This window comes from Sinocyclocheilus rhinocerous, unplaced genomic scaffold (genome assembly GCF_001515625.1).
Source record: "Sinocyclocheilus rhinocerous isolate Xijiao unplaced genomic scaffold, SAMN03320098_v1.1 scaffold427, whole genome shotgun sequence".
NCBI lineage: Eukaryota > Metazoa > Chordata > Actinopteri > Cypriniformes > Cyprinidae > Sinocyclocheilus > Sinocyclocheilus rhinocerous.
The window spans coordinates 336,919-350,800 of record NW_015662011.1 but is presented as its reverse complement, the minus strand read 5'-3'; the positions used below and the strand labels follow the sequence as shown (position 1 = coordinate 350,800).

General features: G+C 37.3%; 1 protein-coding gene across 2 annotated transcripts in view; it reads left to right on the top strand.

The window, feature by feature from the left end:
* The window catches only part of LOC107727334 (UDP-glucose:glycoprotein glucosyltransferase 1-like), a 28,383-nt gene that overhangs the window by 3,765 nt on the left and 10,736 nt on the right, over window positions 1-13,882 (top strand). For both annotated transcript variants that reach the window (XM_016537179.1, XM_016537178.1), the window contains exons 10-31: window positions 508-607; window positions 1,439-1,499; window positions 2,338-2,429; window positions 3,026-3,176; window positions 3,260-3,379; window positions 3,506-3,591; window positions 3,901-4,036; window positions 4,169-4,300; window positions 4,531-4,695; window positions 5,202-5,322; window positions 5,858-5,956; window positions 8,500-8,594; window positions 9,023-9,229; window positions 9,383-9,514; window positions 9,596-9,726; window positions 10,982-11,077; window positions 11,159-11,261; window positions 11,670-11,749; window positions 11,988-12,177; window positions 13,130-13,288; window positions 13,375-13,460; window positions 13,558-13,642. In XM_016537179.1, the coding sequence (XP_016392665.1) occupies window positions 508-607; window positions 1,439-1,499; window positions 2,338-2,429; window positions 3,026-3,176; window positions 3,260-3,379; window positions 3,506-3,591; window positions 3,901-4,036; window positions 4,169-4,300; window positions 4,531-4,695; window positions 5,202-5,322; window positions 5,858-5,956; window positions 8,500-8,594; window positions 9,023-9,229; window positions 9,383-9,514; window positions 9,596-9,726; window positions 10,982-11,077; window positions 11,159-11,261; window positions 11,670-11,749; window positions 11,988-12,177; window positions 13,130-13,288; window positions 13,375-13,460; window positions 13,558-13,642 (2,627 nt within the window). The remainder of the gene's footprint in view (window positions 1-507; window positions 608-1,438; window positions 1,500-2,337; window positions 2,430-3,025; window positions 3,177-3,259; window positions 3,380-3,505; window positions 3,592-3,900; window positions 4,037-4,168; window positions 4,301-4,530; window positions 4,696-5,201; window positions 5,323-5,857; window positions 5,957-8,499; window positions 8,595-9,022; window positions 9,230-9,382; window positions 9,515-9,595; window positions 9,727-10,981; window positions 11,078-11,158; window positions 11,262-11,669; window positions 11,750-11,987; window positions 12,178-13,129; window positions 13,289-13,374; window positions 13,461-13,557; window positions 13,643-13,882) is intronic.

Here is a 13,882-nt window from a genome sequence, read left to right as displayed (position 1 = left end):
GCTACAGTGTTTAGGTATCAGAGCCTCTTGTATTATTTGGCACACTTACATTAATGGCACACTTACATTAATGCCACTACTTCAAGGCCTTTCAAGCTCAATTATTATATTACCTGTGACTAAAGGAGCAGTCGGGTAGCTCAATACTCATTCTGACGGTATGCAAATGGAACGTTTTCACATTGTTAATTAGCTGTGGCTCTGCTGGCCTTGCATGTTTGTCAAACACAACTCCCTCTAGCCCAGAGCTCATTACTGCTCTATCAAGGTAAACTCATCAGAGACTAGTCACATTTAGCAAAACCTCTGAGCCAACACACACACAGTTGAACGCACTATTCCCAATGGTACTGGAAAAGTGCTTTGGCACATCAAATTCATTATATGTAGAATCTGAGAAGTTGGCATGCCATATACAGGTCATGGCTATTTCAAATTAGATCTTGAATATTTCAGGAGCAGAAATGCAGGTTTGAATAACCTGTGTTCTTTATCCTTCTCCTCAAGATCTCAGCTTTCAGACTGCTGCCCGTATCCTGGCAGCTCCCTCTGTGGACGCTCTCAATGTCATGAGGGATTTGAGCCAGAACTTCCCAACCAAAGCCAGGTAAATAACCACCTGTCCATTACAAACACTTGAGTCCTAACCAGACATGATAAAGCAAAAAAAATATTCTTATTTTAAAATATCATTGGTCCTAAATCCTACTCCACTGTATATTTAACAATGAACATGTTCTGAATGGCTGAGATTTTGCCAATATGCACAGCATTTCATTTTCAGCGAAGGCTCTAAATTGATGCTGGAAACACTGTCTTAACCATGTGTGACATAACGTGTTTATATGTGGCGTACGGTTTATTATTTCACTTTCAAAAGCCACTTGTCTGTGTTTATTCATTAATTCCTCATTGGATCTATAGTAGTAAGTGCTTTTCAGTTCAGAAACCCTGGCAGCAGACCACTCAAGTCATCAGAAAGTTTAGTCCGAGCTGGATGTTTTGAGTCTTTACTGCCTTCCAAGGTTTAATTAACACTTTAAGGGTAAAAAAACGAGCCGTCAGCAGTTATGATGAAAATAATATGCTTTATTTGGCCCAGACGGTGCAGCCGATTGACATCATGGAGCATAATACGCAGTCATGTATCGCCCAGAGAAATTAACTGCAGCTCTGAGTCATCGACTCTTTAAAAAAAATAAATAAATAAATAAATTTTTTTTGTAAATGTCTGATTCTGAATGTAGACTTGCATGACGTCAGTGAAAGCAATCTCATCTCTATCTAGTTAAACAGCGTTGATTAAAACAGTCAGCGCAGACATTTTTATGCAGATTGCAGTAGGCTGTGCATTCAAAATGTGATTATAATGAATCATCATGATGAACTAATGAATCATTTTCAGTATAACCACGCACATTTCTCTCTCCCCTCTAAGGTCCATAACAAAAACGGTTGTTAATTCAGAGATCCGGAAGGAGATTGAGGAAAATCAAAAGGTGAGGGCTACCATTGTCCTTTTTTCATGTTCCTAGAGTCCTTTTCTCAAAGCTGTGGCGTCACGTCAGCAGGTATTCTCATTCACTAAGTTTTTTTGCTGCACCGCTGAGATAATGGACTCAAATAAGAGGCCCAGTCAAGTCTTTGTTTTTTGCCTCATAACTCACCAAAAAAAGTCATGACAAAGTCTTACAATGATTCTCTCTTCCCATATATTAAAACCTGTGTTTAAAATGAAAGAACATCAGTTGTAAAGTGTTTTGGTTGTTAGTGGAATGGAGAATCATTCCTCTCCACCTCTCTGCTTGTTTTTTTTTTTCGTATTGGAACGTGTGTAAACGCTTTTGTTTTGTCGCTGAAAAGGTAATGAATGAAGTAATTGTGGCGAATGCGGTTTATACGTGGCTTCGTTCATTGTTTCGGTCATTTCCTTTCTGTGATTAAAGCTGTTTCTTGCCTCTTGTAATGAGGACGTGTAACGGACCTGCTTCTCATTCCTCACTGTAATTGCATGCTGAGAAACGTGACGAATGGAGCCTCTTTAAGGTTCTCTAACGAGCTCCCTCGCTCTAATGCATGTGCCTTTAGCGAATAACAAACATGAGTGCCATGGATAAAAGCATGAATATATAGAGTGGGAATGGCCTAAGGCTCAAAAGAGTGTGTTTGAATTATAGATCATATTGAGCATCTCTTTCAACTTCTGTTCTGCTCTATGAAGTGACAGAAACATATGTTTCATCCAGGGATTAGCAACCCAAAGGGCTTGGGAGGTTACATTAAGGCGAATTGTGAATATGTCATACCTAATATCTCACATTCTTTTGTCTCCTCTAGTATTTTAAAGGGACATTAGGTCTCCAGCCAGGGGACTCAGCTCTGTTTATCAATGGACTCCATATTGACCTGGATGTGCAGGATATTTTCAGGTAAGCAGCTGGATTTTTTATTTTTCTATATGTATTATATATTAAATATAAATATTACATTATAAACAATAATTACTTATACTTAGCAGAAGTCTGAAAATAATGACTTAATAATAAAAATGTAACTAAAATAATAATATAGCATTTAATATTCACCTATATTATACACTATTGTTCAAATGTTTGGCATATATACTTTTTTTTGGTATGTTTTTGAAGAAGTCTCTTATGCTCCCAAAGGGTGTATTTATTTGATCAAAAATACAGTAAACCAGTAATATTGTGCAATATTAATGCAATTTGAAATAATTGTTTTCTGTGAGAGTGTATTTTATAATGCAAGTTATTCCTGTGATGGCAAAGTTGACATTTTTTTCCCAGGATTCTTTGTTCAATAAAGTTCAAAAGAAGCAGTGAAATGAATTTGAAAATGTCTTTACTGTTACTTTTGATCAATTCGATGCATCCTTGCCAAAAAAAAAAAAACCTAAACATTTGAATGATGTGAATGATGTAACATAAAGTTTGATGTGTTTGGTTTTGTTGATGTTTTGATCTCTCATGCTGCAACCCTGTATATTGTGTGATTTTTGCAGCGTTTTTGACGTGTTGAGGAATGAGGCAAGGGTCATGGAGGGTCTGCGTAGTCTGCTTATAGACACACCCTACATCCACGACATCCTCAAACTTAATGTTCAGCCCTCAGACTCTGACTATGCAGTGGACATCCGCAACCCTGCTGTTAACGTGAGCTATGTGTTTTTTTTGTTTTGTTTTGTTTTCTGGGAGAGAGAATAGAGAATAAACCCTTTTTTTTTCTCTTTCTCCAGTGGATTAATAACCTGGAGACAGATGGCCGATACGCATCCTGGCCCTCTAATGTGCAGGAGCTGCTGCGGCCCACCTTTCCAGGAGTCATTCGACAGATCCGGAAAAACTTTCATAATCTGGTAAGTATTGCAAGTGCTGTGTAAATATGACAGTTTCCTTCAGACATTAACAGTTCACAATGTAAACCCCACATATAGATCTGAATTCTGTGGATCATTTCAGAAATGTCTGTGTCATTCTGACAGGTGATGATTCTGGATCCAACCCATGAGAACACGGCAGAGCTGATCAGCGTGGCTGAGATGTTTTACAGCAACAACATCCCACTCAGGTCAGTCTGAAAATAGACCGAACATTATTACAAGAACATTATTAATGTTTCACAATGCGTAGGAGCCATGGTGCTCCTGCAGGAAAGCAGGTTCAAATCTGGTCAGTTTCTTGTGCCATTCTCACCCCTTCGTTTAACTTTTTCAGCATCTCTCAATATATAATAAAGGCATTAACACCCATAAACAGTTTTGTATATATATATATATATCCTGCAATTATAGACTTGAATGGTTGGTCAACTCTGTAACCTGTCAGTGTAGTTATTGTGTCTCTCTCTGATGATTTCTGTGTTTCCGTCTGTCTGCAGGATTGGAGTGGTGTTTGTGGTGAATGATTCTGATGAGGTTGATGGGATGCAGGATGCTGGTGTGGCTTTACTTCGAGCTTTCAACTATATCGCTGACGATGTTGACAGCCAGATGTCCTTTGATGCCATCATATCTGTAAGTCAACAACATCACCAGTGCTTCATACAACACCAATTTAGTGATGGATTTTGTCTGTGTTTAGGAGCATACTGGATATAGATTTGCCTAAAAACTTTTCAAGAAAATAATTTTTGATATGCCTTTCAGATGTTTAACAGAGTTCCCAGTGGAGGCAAACTGAAGGTGGAACATGTGGTGGGTGTGTTGGAGAAGAGATATCCCTATGTAGAGATCAGCAGCATCCTGGGGCCTGACTCTGCCTACGACAACAACAGAAAAGTGAGGGATTTGTTTTTCTAATGTGTGTGCTTTGAATATTTCAGCAGTACTCCATCTCAGATGTCATATTCTTGCCGAAAGAGACAGATTATTGTGGATGAGGTTTTTTTTATCAACTGTTGAGATTAAGGATGTAACTGTCAGCCAGAGGTGGTTCCTGTGCTAATAGCTCTTTGTGTCTCCCAGTACCCATAACCCTTATTGAGGTCATATCTTCTATGTCTCCACAGGAGGGAAAGGCATATTATGAGCAGACTGGTGTTGGCCCATTGCCTGTGGTGTTGTATAATGGAATGCCTTTACAACGTGAGCAGTTAGACCCAGATGAACTTGAGACAGTCGTCATGCACAAGATCCTAGAGACCACCAGTTTTTTTCAGCGCACAGTCTACCTGGTGAGAATTGCATGTCTGTCACCCATAGTCTCTATGGTGTCCTTTTTGGCTTAAAAAGTAACACATTATATCATTGCACTCTTCCTAAAAAATAGCTAAAACCCATCATCAAATAGATCTGTCTGTCTTCCAGTCCAGCTTTAGTGGAAGTAGTATAGTTTTGTAAAGTTTTAGAACTCGTTTCACATAGTTAAGGTGTCATGCACTCTGTAGTCTTGCATGATAAATTGATACATTTATTGTAAATATATATTAAGTTGTTATTGCCAGTTAGTATTCTGCAATAAATACAATACATAAAAAGGAAAGTAACACTCATTACATAAATCCACGTCCATATTGCAGGGATACTGCAGGTGTGTACAGTATATTAAAAAAAAATATTAAATAAACACACACACACACACACACACACTATATATATAGTATTATATATTTTTTTTTTTTCATTTATCTGAAGTACAGTTTTCAGTGTCATCTTTTGAAATGACTCATGATCTTTTCAGGGTGAACTGAACAGTGACCATGATGTAGTGGATTTTATCATGAATCAGCCCAATGTGGTCCCGCGAATCAATTCCAGAATCCTGAGCACCAACAGGAATTATCTGGACCTTTCTGCCACCAGTGAGTTCTTGTCTGATTGGGTTCATAACAAATTGTTTTTTCAGTGTTTTGCTGCTCCCCACTTCTTTTGTTGAATCATAAATAGCTTTTCTTCCGGTAAACGAGCTAGTTTGAGATATACAACACGTACGCTCTCACATGCTCTCGGGAATGAATATCTGCCTCATTGTGAATTCTGTGCTAAATGTCTTGTTTGTTCTTGATAGCCCATTTATTTACAAAGACGTACAAATGAGACTGCGGCAATGATATTCATAAACTGCTTTGTTTTTGCAAGGAATTTGAAACTGAATTTTAATAGCATTTGAATAGCATATTTGCAGTCTTTCAGGAAGCTGAGAAAAAGACCCATTTCAATTTGAACTCAAATAGCACTCCATGTTTAAAATAGCTGCATTTGAAATGGCTTTGGTTGGATTCAATTATGAATGTGAATGTACCTCTAACAGAGAACAAAGCACAAACTTATTTTCATTTTCTCCCCAAGTGTTTGCCATCACCTGACCTCCAAAAAAACAAGTCTTTTCTTTTTCAGACAATCATTTTATCGACGAATATGCACGTTTCCTCTTTCTGGACACCAAAGACAAGAACGCAGCAGTGGCCAACAGCATGAATTACATGACAAAGAAAGGTGAGGTGATTGCTGCTATTGATCTTCATGAGAAACGCAATTCCTCCAACCTGCTGATATATGAACAATTGAGGGTTTCTCTGTGGGACCAGTGGGAAGTGTATCATTTCTCGTTGTTCTGTCCATCTTACGTTAATTGCCAGGTGCACACTGCAGTTTTGGCAAACCAAATCAAATTTCAGATGTTGTCAAATATATTTGTCATAAGCAGTCTTACCGCCAGATTTACTAAACAGGGCAAATTAGCATGAGACCGCAATCCCTTAAAAGCGGTGATGGGAGTGGAATATTCTGTCAGTGATTTGTCCTTTAGCCAAAATTTCACTAGTCTCATTTTATAATCTGACAGGCAACACAAAAAATCCTAGTGTACACCTGGCTTTAGACACCAAAAACTGTCTGTGTACCACTAAATATATCTGTCTGCTTTTATTTGTGTTTCTTCATTCCTTGTTTTTCTTGAATGCTCTCATTCAGGGGTGTCAACCAGGGATGCTTCTGGTAATTGCATTGAGCTGTTATACTCACTTAACTAACAGCCCACTTCCCATAGATCTCATCTAAACATACAGTGCCCGAGTGCAAATATTGTTAGAAAACGCCAACATTGACATCATTAACATAACACTCTCTGTTGCTTGAAGGAATATTCTGGGTCATTTAAAACTTAATGTCTGTGTACCACATCTGCGGCATGCTGTCGATTACCACAGGAAGTAGGCTAACTTTGACTCTGTCTCAGTTTGTGTACACAAATGGGAATGCATTTACAGGAGTACACTTATAATGGAAGCCTAGCAGGTCAGTGTGCAACTACTTTGAATAAATATCTATAAATATTTAAAATGTCAATTTTTCTGTCCCACTGTTTTAAAAGTACAAACATGAAAACGGTTAAGATGCGCTGGACCTCTGTTAGGCTCGGTATGTGTGATACAAGGATACCAGGATGAAAGTATGAAGGGATGTGACGTAATCTATAGAAGTGAAATTACATCAGAATTTTGTCCATCTAGAAAAGCAGTCCAACCTCAAAAGGATAATTCAGACAAATTTAATGTTGGCGCTTCAACTGAAATACAAGCCTCATATTCTTAAATGCTCTGGCCTGCTAGACTTTCATTATAAACCAAGTGCATTTCTCTGAATGAGTTTTTGTTGTTTAAAATATACTGAGGGACAACTCTAAATTATTTTCTGTGGTAATTGACAGTATGCCACTGATGATATTGATAGCTAAAGTTGTAAATGTCCCAGAATATTCATTTTTAAGTGTGTCTGCAAGTTTTAAGATTAGTGTATCATGATTGTTGTTGTTGTTTTCCTTTAACCAAGTGAAGACGTTTTCTGAAGCTTGCTATTGATTTAAGCACAGCTGTGCATTTGTCATCTGTCAGAACTGTCAGTGTGTGATGGATGAAAGAGATTCTCTTTCTATCCTGTGGTCCCCTGTAATATCTTTCTTTTACAGACGTTTACAGGTTTATATCTAGGTTGAAATTGCCTGTCTGTCTTTGTGTGCCGCTTGTGCTCTTCAGATACATCTCGCCTTTTTAACTGTTAAAACCTAAGACAAGCCAGAAAGCTTATATATATATATATATATATAATATTATTATTATTGGATACTATTATATTATTTATTAATTCACTTTAATTTTAGTTTTGTGTCATCTAATATTTATATTTTATTTTGCCTTTATTTCAATTAAATCTAAAACTTTTTTAAAATTTTATTTTATTTAATAACAACATTGGGTATTTCAAACACTAAACATAGTATGTGATTTATAATATTTCTATAGCAACTCTAAAATATTTATATTTGTTTATATAACAGCTTTATTCTTTAAATGTGTGTGATTAGAGTGGGGAAAAAACAAGTCTAAACTAATCATAATTTGATGTCCTTTTTTTTTTTTTTTTTTTACTTTAGAAAACCAGTAATAATGTACGATTAGGAGTGATCAATAATCCCAGCGAGAACACATCTAATGAGAAGAGCCTAATTGCTCGAGCCATATGGGCAGCCATGCAGACCCAAACCGCCAACAATGCCAAAAACTTCATCACCAAAATGGCTAAAGAAGAGACGGCACAGGCTCTTTACGGAGGGAGTGTTTCTGCAAGTTTTAAGATAAGTTTCTTATGGTTGTTGTTGTTGTTTTCCTTTAACCAAGTGAAGAAGTTTTCTGAAGCTTGCTATTGATTTAAGCACAGCAGTGCATTTGTCATCTGTCAGAACTGTCAGTGTTTGATGGATGAAAGAGAATCTCTTTCTATCCTGTGGCCCCCTGTAATATCTTTCTTTTACAGACGTTTACAGGTTTATATCTAGGTTGAAATTGCCTGTCTGTCTTTGTGTGCCGCTTGTGCTCTTCAGATACATCTCGCCTTTTTGACTGTTAAAACCTAAGACAAGCCAGAAAGCTTTCAGTTCCTCACATCATTTTCACTCACCTTTTTAGATTGCATGAGGAAACAGCATTTCTCGGCTGTGTAATTTTCTTCAGCCCGTGTGTCTATCCTTCTCTGACTTGCAGATGATGGCATCATCCGTCCAGTGACTTTCTGGGTAGTGGGAGACTTTGACCAGCCCTCGGGACGACAGCTGCTGTACGATGCTATACGTCACATGGTAGGACAATGTCACTGAGCTAGTTCCGTCAAAGTTAGCTGTAAAAGATAAAACCTCGTTCGCAGTGCATAAAATTAACTTTTTGCCACAGCGGTCTGTCTGATTAATAGAAGACATTGACTGGCAATTTCGTTAAATTGTTACTACCCTTGTTTGTGAATCTAATCTAAATGTATTCACACAAAGTAGCAAATCGCACTACAGTATTAGTATATCAATATTTATAAAATGAATGTAATTATTATAATATTAATTTTACTTAATAACAACAATTTATATTTCAAACACTAAACCTAGCATTCTATTTATAAGGTTGTCTATAACAACTCTTTATATTTATATAACAGCTTTAATCTTTAAATGTGTGTGATAGAGTGGGAAAAACAAGTCTAAACTAATCATGATTTAATGTCTTTTTTTTACTTTAGAAAACCAGTAATAATGTACGATTAGGAGTGATCAATAATCCCAGCGAGAACACATCTAATGAGAAGAGCCTAATTGCTCGAGCCATATGGGCAGCCATGCAGACCCAAACCGCCAACAATGCCAAAAACTTCATCACCAAAATGGCTAAAGAAGAGACGGCACAGGCTCTTTACGGAGGGAGTGACATTGCAGAGTTTGCTGTCGGGGTAAAATAAGCTCTCCTGTAATTCATTTACAGTTGTGATGGATTATTTGCTCTGGGTTATTTCACTATTGCTGCTGCGAATGTCACTTTTAAACTGCAGAATTTAATATAGAACCAATCTAACCAGATCCTTCTGCATTTTTCTGCCCTACAGGGCATGGATGTTCCTCTGTTTAAGAGTGCATATGAGTCCCCTAATGTGAACTTCCTGTTGGCTCACTCTGCCTATTGTCGGGATGTCCTCAAACTGCAGAAGGGCCAGAGAGCTGTGATCAGTAATGGAAGAGTAAGTTAGACATTTTGTATAGCAAGAATCCTGATGCCGTGAAAGCTCTTCTTATTCTGCTTTTTGTCTTTTTCTCTGCAGATCATTGGTCCATTGGAAGAAGGGGAGGTCTTCAACCAGGATGATTTCCTGCTTCTGGAAAGCATTATCCTAAAGACATCAGGGGAGCGTATTAAGGCCAAAATTCAACAGCTGGGCATGGTAGAGGACAGGTATGCTAGACCAATCCTGTGCAACAGGTTATAGACACTTTAGTTGGTTGATGCAAATGTTCAAGTATATATAACATAAGCTGAGCTATAAACCACTTTGAGTACAGAACGCCCTTCTGTCAGAGCTGTAGAAGGATTACAATGCATTAAACATAACCATCACATGTACTCTCTGCAGTAATTACTTCCTCTTAATGAAGTGTGTCGGTCTGCCTTGAAGATGGAGACGTAATAAACGTGCCATTTTATGTGTATTTACTGGAAGAGCAGACTGAGACAGTGACACCATGTTCATTATCCTCTCAGTAAACTTTTAGAGGGCTGATTATTGAAGTGTTGGGTGTAATAGAGGAGGCAGTCATTGTCTTTATCAACGCTTGAATCTGACACCAAGCCTCTGTGAGACAGAGTTTGAGCAAATTATTGCCTTTTGCTAGGCTTTGGTTAGCACATGTGTATTTGGTTAGCTATGGTGCTCATGTGGGTGAGACAGATTTTAATCTGGTTTCTTATCCTCTCTGTTATATATGTCAATAAAAGTGACAAAATACAATACAAAAACAAACCATTTTTGCCACCGTTTTCAATGTCTGATCTCCAGTGGCATCATTTTTTTGTGAATCTAATTTAAATAATTTACACAATGTGGCACTGAATCTCAATACAATATTTATTTATATATTAACATTTAGGTAAATTAATGTATTAAGCTAAAATGTATTTAAATGTAATTTTAAAAGATATATTTAGAGTCAAATGCTAGTACATAAAAAAAACACAATTTTTATTTTATTTTATTTATTTTATTATTTTGATTGATCATGTTTTGCAGGACATTTTGAACTAATATGTTATTTATATTTTACTCCAACCTTTAAATGTGCGTGACAGAGTGAAAAAACAAGTCTGAACTAACCATAATTTTATCACAATATTATTGTTCATAATATTAATTCAATCAGAGAAAATATTCACACCCCTCAGTGGGGTACAATGGTTGTGTTCAAATGTCTGTTCTCATAAAATGATTGTTAATCATCTATCTAGTTATAAACATGTCTACACAGATGAACAAAAATGAACTAAGTTGCACAGCATAATTCTTTTCAAGCTGAATGGTGTTCTGACATTTTTGAATGCGACGACACGTGAAAGTGAGCTTGTTTAGCTTGAAGCATTTGCATTCATTTACTTGCATAAAGTAGATTTTGTGTCTTAGCCTCGATTTGTTTGTTTTGTATGTATTGTGATTTAGAGCTAGTGATCTGGTGATGAAGGTGGACGCCCTGCTGTCCTCCCAACCCAAAGGTGAGGCAAGGATCGAGCACACTTTTGCAGAAGACAGATACAGGTACGTCACTTCTTCTCATACCAGGACATCTCTAAATCCTCAGAATTCAGTTGTCAACTTCCTCTCCATTTCTCTTCACAGCGCTGTAAAGATCAGACCAAAGGAAGAGGAAGTGTACTTCGATGTTGTAGCTGTTGTGGATCCAGTGACCAGAGATGCTCAGAAACTGGCACCCTTCCTTTTGGTGAGAACTTCTGCATACCTTCACTTAACATAACTTATAAAAGTAGGACATGTGGACCCAGATGGTTTAGATACTGAATCTACCAGCAGGGGCTGGACTAGATCATGCTAACCAGCCAAACCTTGACCCCTTGATTATGTTAGAGCCATTATTATTTATTAAGAATGTTGACCAATGGATGTTGATCCAGAATCATGTCCTGCTTGTCCTACATGTTGTGTATATACCTGCATTAGTCATCACAGGACATCTGGTCCCTCTCCGTGACATTTCACAGGTACAGTCAGTCAGCAGTCAGTCTGCATTTGTTGGCTCTATCTCTGAGACCAGCTGTCGTTGAGAGCAGGTTCATTTGGTTGTTTCTACCTTGAATCAAGTCACTTCCTGTTTTTCTGTGTGCCCACTCAGGTGTTGAAGCAGCTGGTCAACGTCAACCTGCGAGTGTTCATGAACTGCCAGTCCAAGCTCTCTGACCTCCCACTGAAAAGGTTAGAAGAGAGACACTGTCTCTGTGAGAACACATGCTCCATCATAGAGTCACCTTCACATTTCACTGTCTACTTGAATTTTTTTACAGGCCGCAATAACGTGGGGCATGACAAGACATAATTTACTCTGAAGTGCTACATTATTGTTTTAGGCTAGCTTATGTTTTAAAATATCTTGTAATATTTTTGTACAATAATTTGATGTTTCTGTTAAAACTAAGCCATTTTTTCTACTCAGTTTTTATCGATATGTTTTGGAGCCGGAGGTTTCATTTATGGCAGATAGCAGCTTTGCTCCTGGTCCGATGGCTAAATTCTTGGATATGCCACAGTCGCTGTTGTTTACCCTCAACCTCAACACCCCCGAGAGCTGGATGGTTGAGTCTGTCCACACACGCTATGATCTAGATAACATCTACCTTGAAGAGGTAGGAATCCCCATCACTCTTATTGACTCATGAAGTCTAGGTCAAATAAGGTGAAGAGTTAGATATGTTACTTAATTTCATTCAAACTGTTTAGAGAACCTTTAAACTTGTCATTTATACATATGGACTTTTCATGTACTTTACATTTACTTGATACATCAGACTTTTGCGGCAGTTTATTGATATAACAAAAACATGTTTTTTTTTATTTTTCAACTTTAAAGCCTTTCTATTGATTTTTGTTTTCCATAATAGAACCTTATAATTTGATTTGTGGTAAACAGTTCCAGTGTCAACAAAGAGTAAAACAAAAAAGTAATATCTACACTAACGTTAAAAAAATATGGGTCAGTGGTTAGGTTTTTTTTTTATTTGTATTTTTTTAAATAATGTATACTTTATTCAGCAAGGATTAACGTGTATAATAATACACATAATATAGAATAACAGTAAATATATTTATAATTTCACACAATTTTATTTATTTAAAATAGATGCTGTTCTTTTGTACTTTATATTTATCAAATAATCCTTAAAAAATATATACTAAATAATAATAAGAAGAAATATTTCCTAAGCACCAAATCAGCATATTAAAATGATTTTTGAAGGATCATGTGACACTGAAGACTAGAGGAATGGCTGCGGAAAATTCAGCTTTGCCATCACAGGAATAAATTACATTTTAAAATATATTAAAATAGAAAACAGTTGTTTTAAATTGCAAAGTTATTTTACTATTTTAAGTATGACGGTTTTAAATATATTTTTACTGCATGCATATCAAGCTATCTATACTTTGCATTAGTAGTTTTCTTTAAAGCACAGTTATTGTAAAACAGACCAGACACCCAATATTTTTGTTTGTGTTATATTACACATTTTATTAAGCCATGTGCAGGTATTCATTGTTGTGATCATTAGTATTCAAGTCATAGCCTCTTATTTGCAGGTTGACAGTGTCGTGGCCGCTGAGTACGAGTTGGAATATTTATTACTGGAGGGTCATTGTTTTGACGTAACGACAGGTCAGCCGCCCCGTGGGCTGCAGTTTACTCTGGGCACTGCCTCCGACCCTGTCATAGTGGACACCATCGTCATGGCCAACCTGGTGAGTGGACGTCACAGATTCATCTGGGAAATAATTGCTGATTGCCTTAGAGGTCATTGTCGCTTATTGTGATCCATCTTTAACAGGGCTATTTCCAACTAAAAGCAAACCCAGGAGCTTGGATTCTCAGACTGCGGAAAGGCAGGTCGGATGATATCTACAAAATTTACAGGTACCCTATTATAACGTGTCAGATGTCTGTCTCTCTTAATGTCCTTCTGTCTCTTCACTTGATTGGTCGCTTCACTATTTTAATTCCCCTGTCGCAGTCACGATGGCACAGACTCTCCAGCCGAAGCTGATGATTTAATTGTCGTCCTCAACAACTTCAAGAGCAAGATCATTAAAGTGAAAGTAAGTAATGGGTGTCTGAATCAGGTGTCAGGGTGAGGTCACATGCGAGGTCTTTGTCTCTGTAGTTTGAGGGTATTAGTGGAGATAAATGTGCTCAGGTGGCTGTAGACAAGAGCGTGTGAGATATTCCTTCCATTTTTGCTCGACTGGAGAGATGGAGAGCGAGAGAGTGTCTTTACTTTTCCGGTATATACTCTTAATATCTGACAAGCTGTCACATGTCAGCCGTTGCGTGGGCGT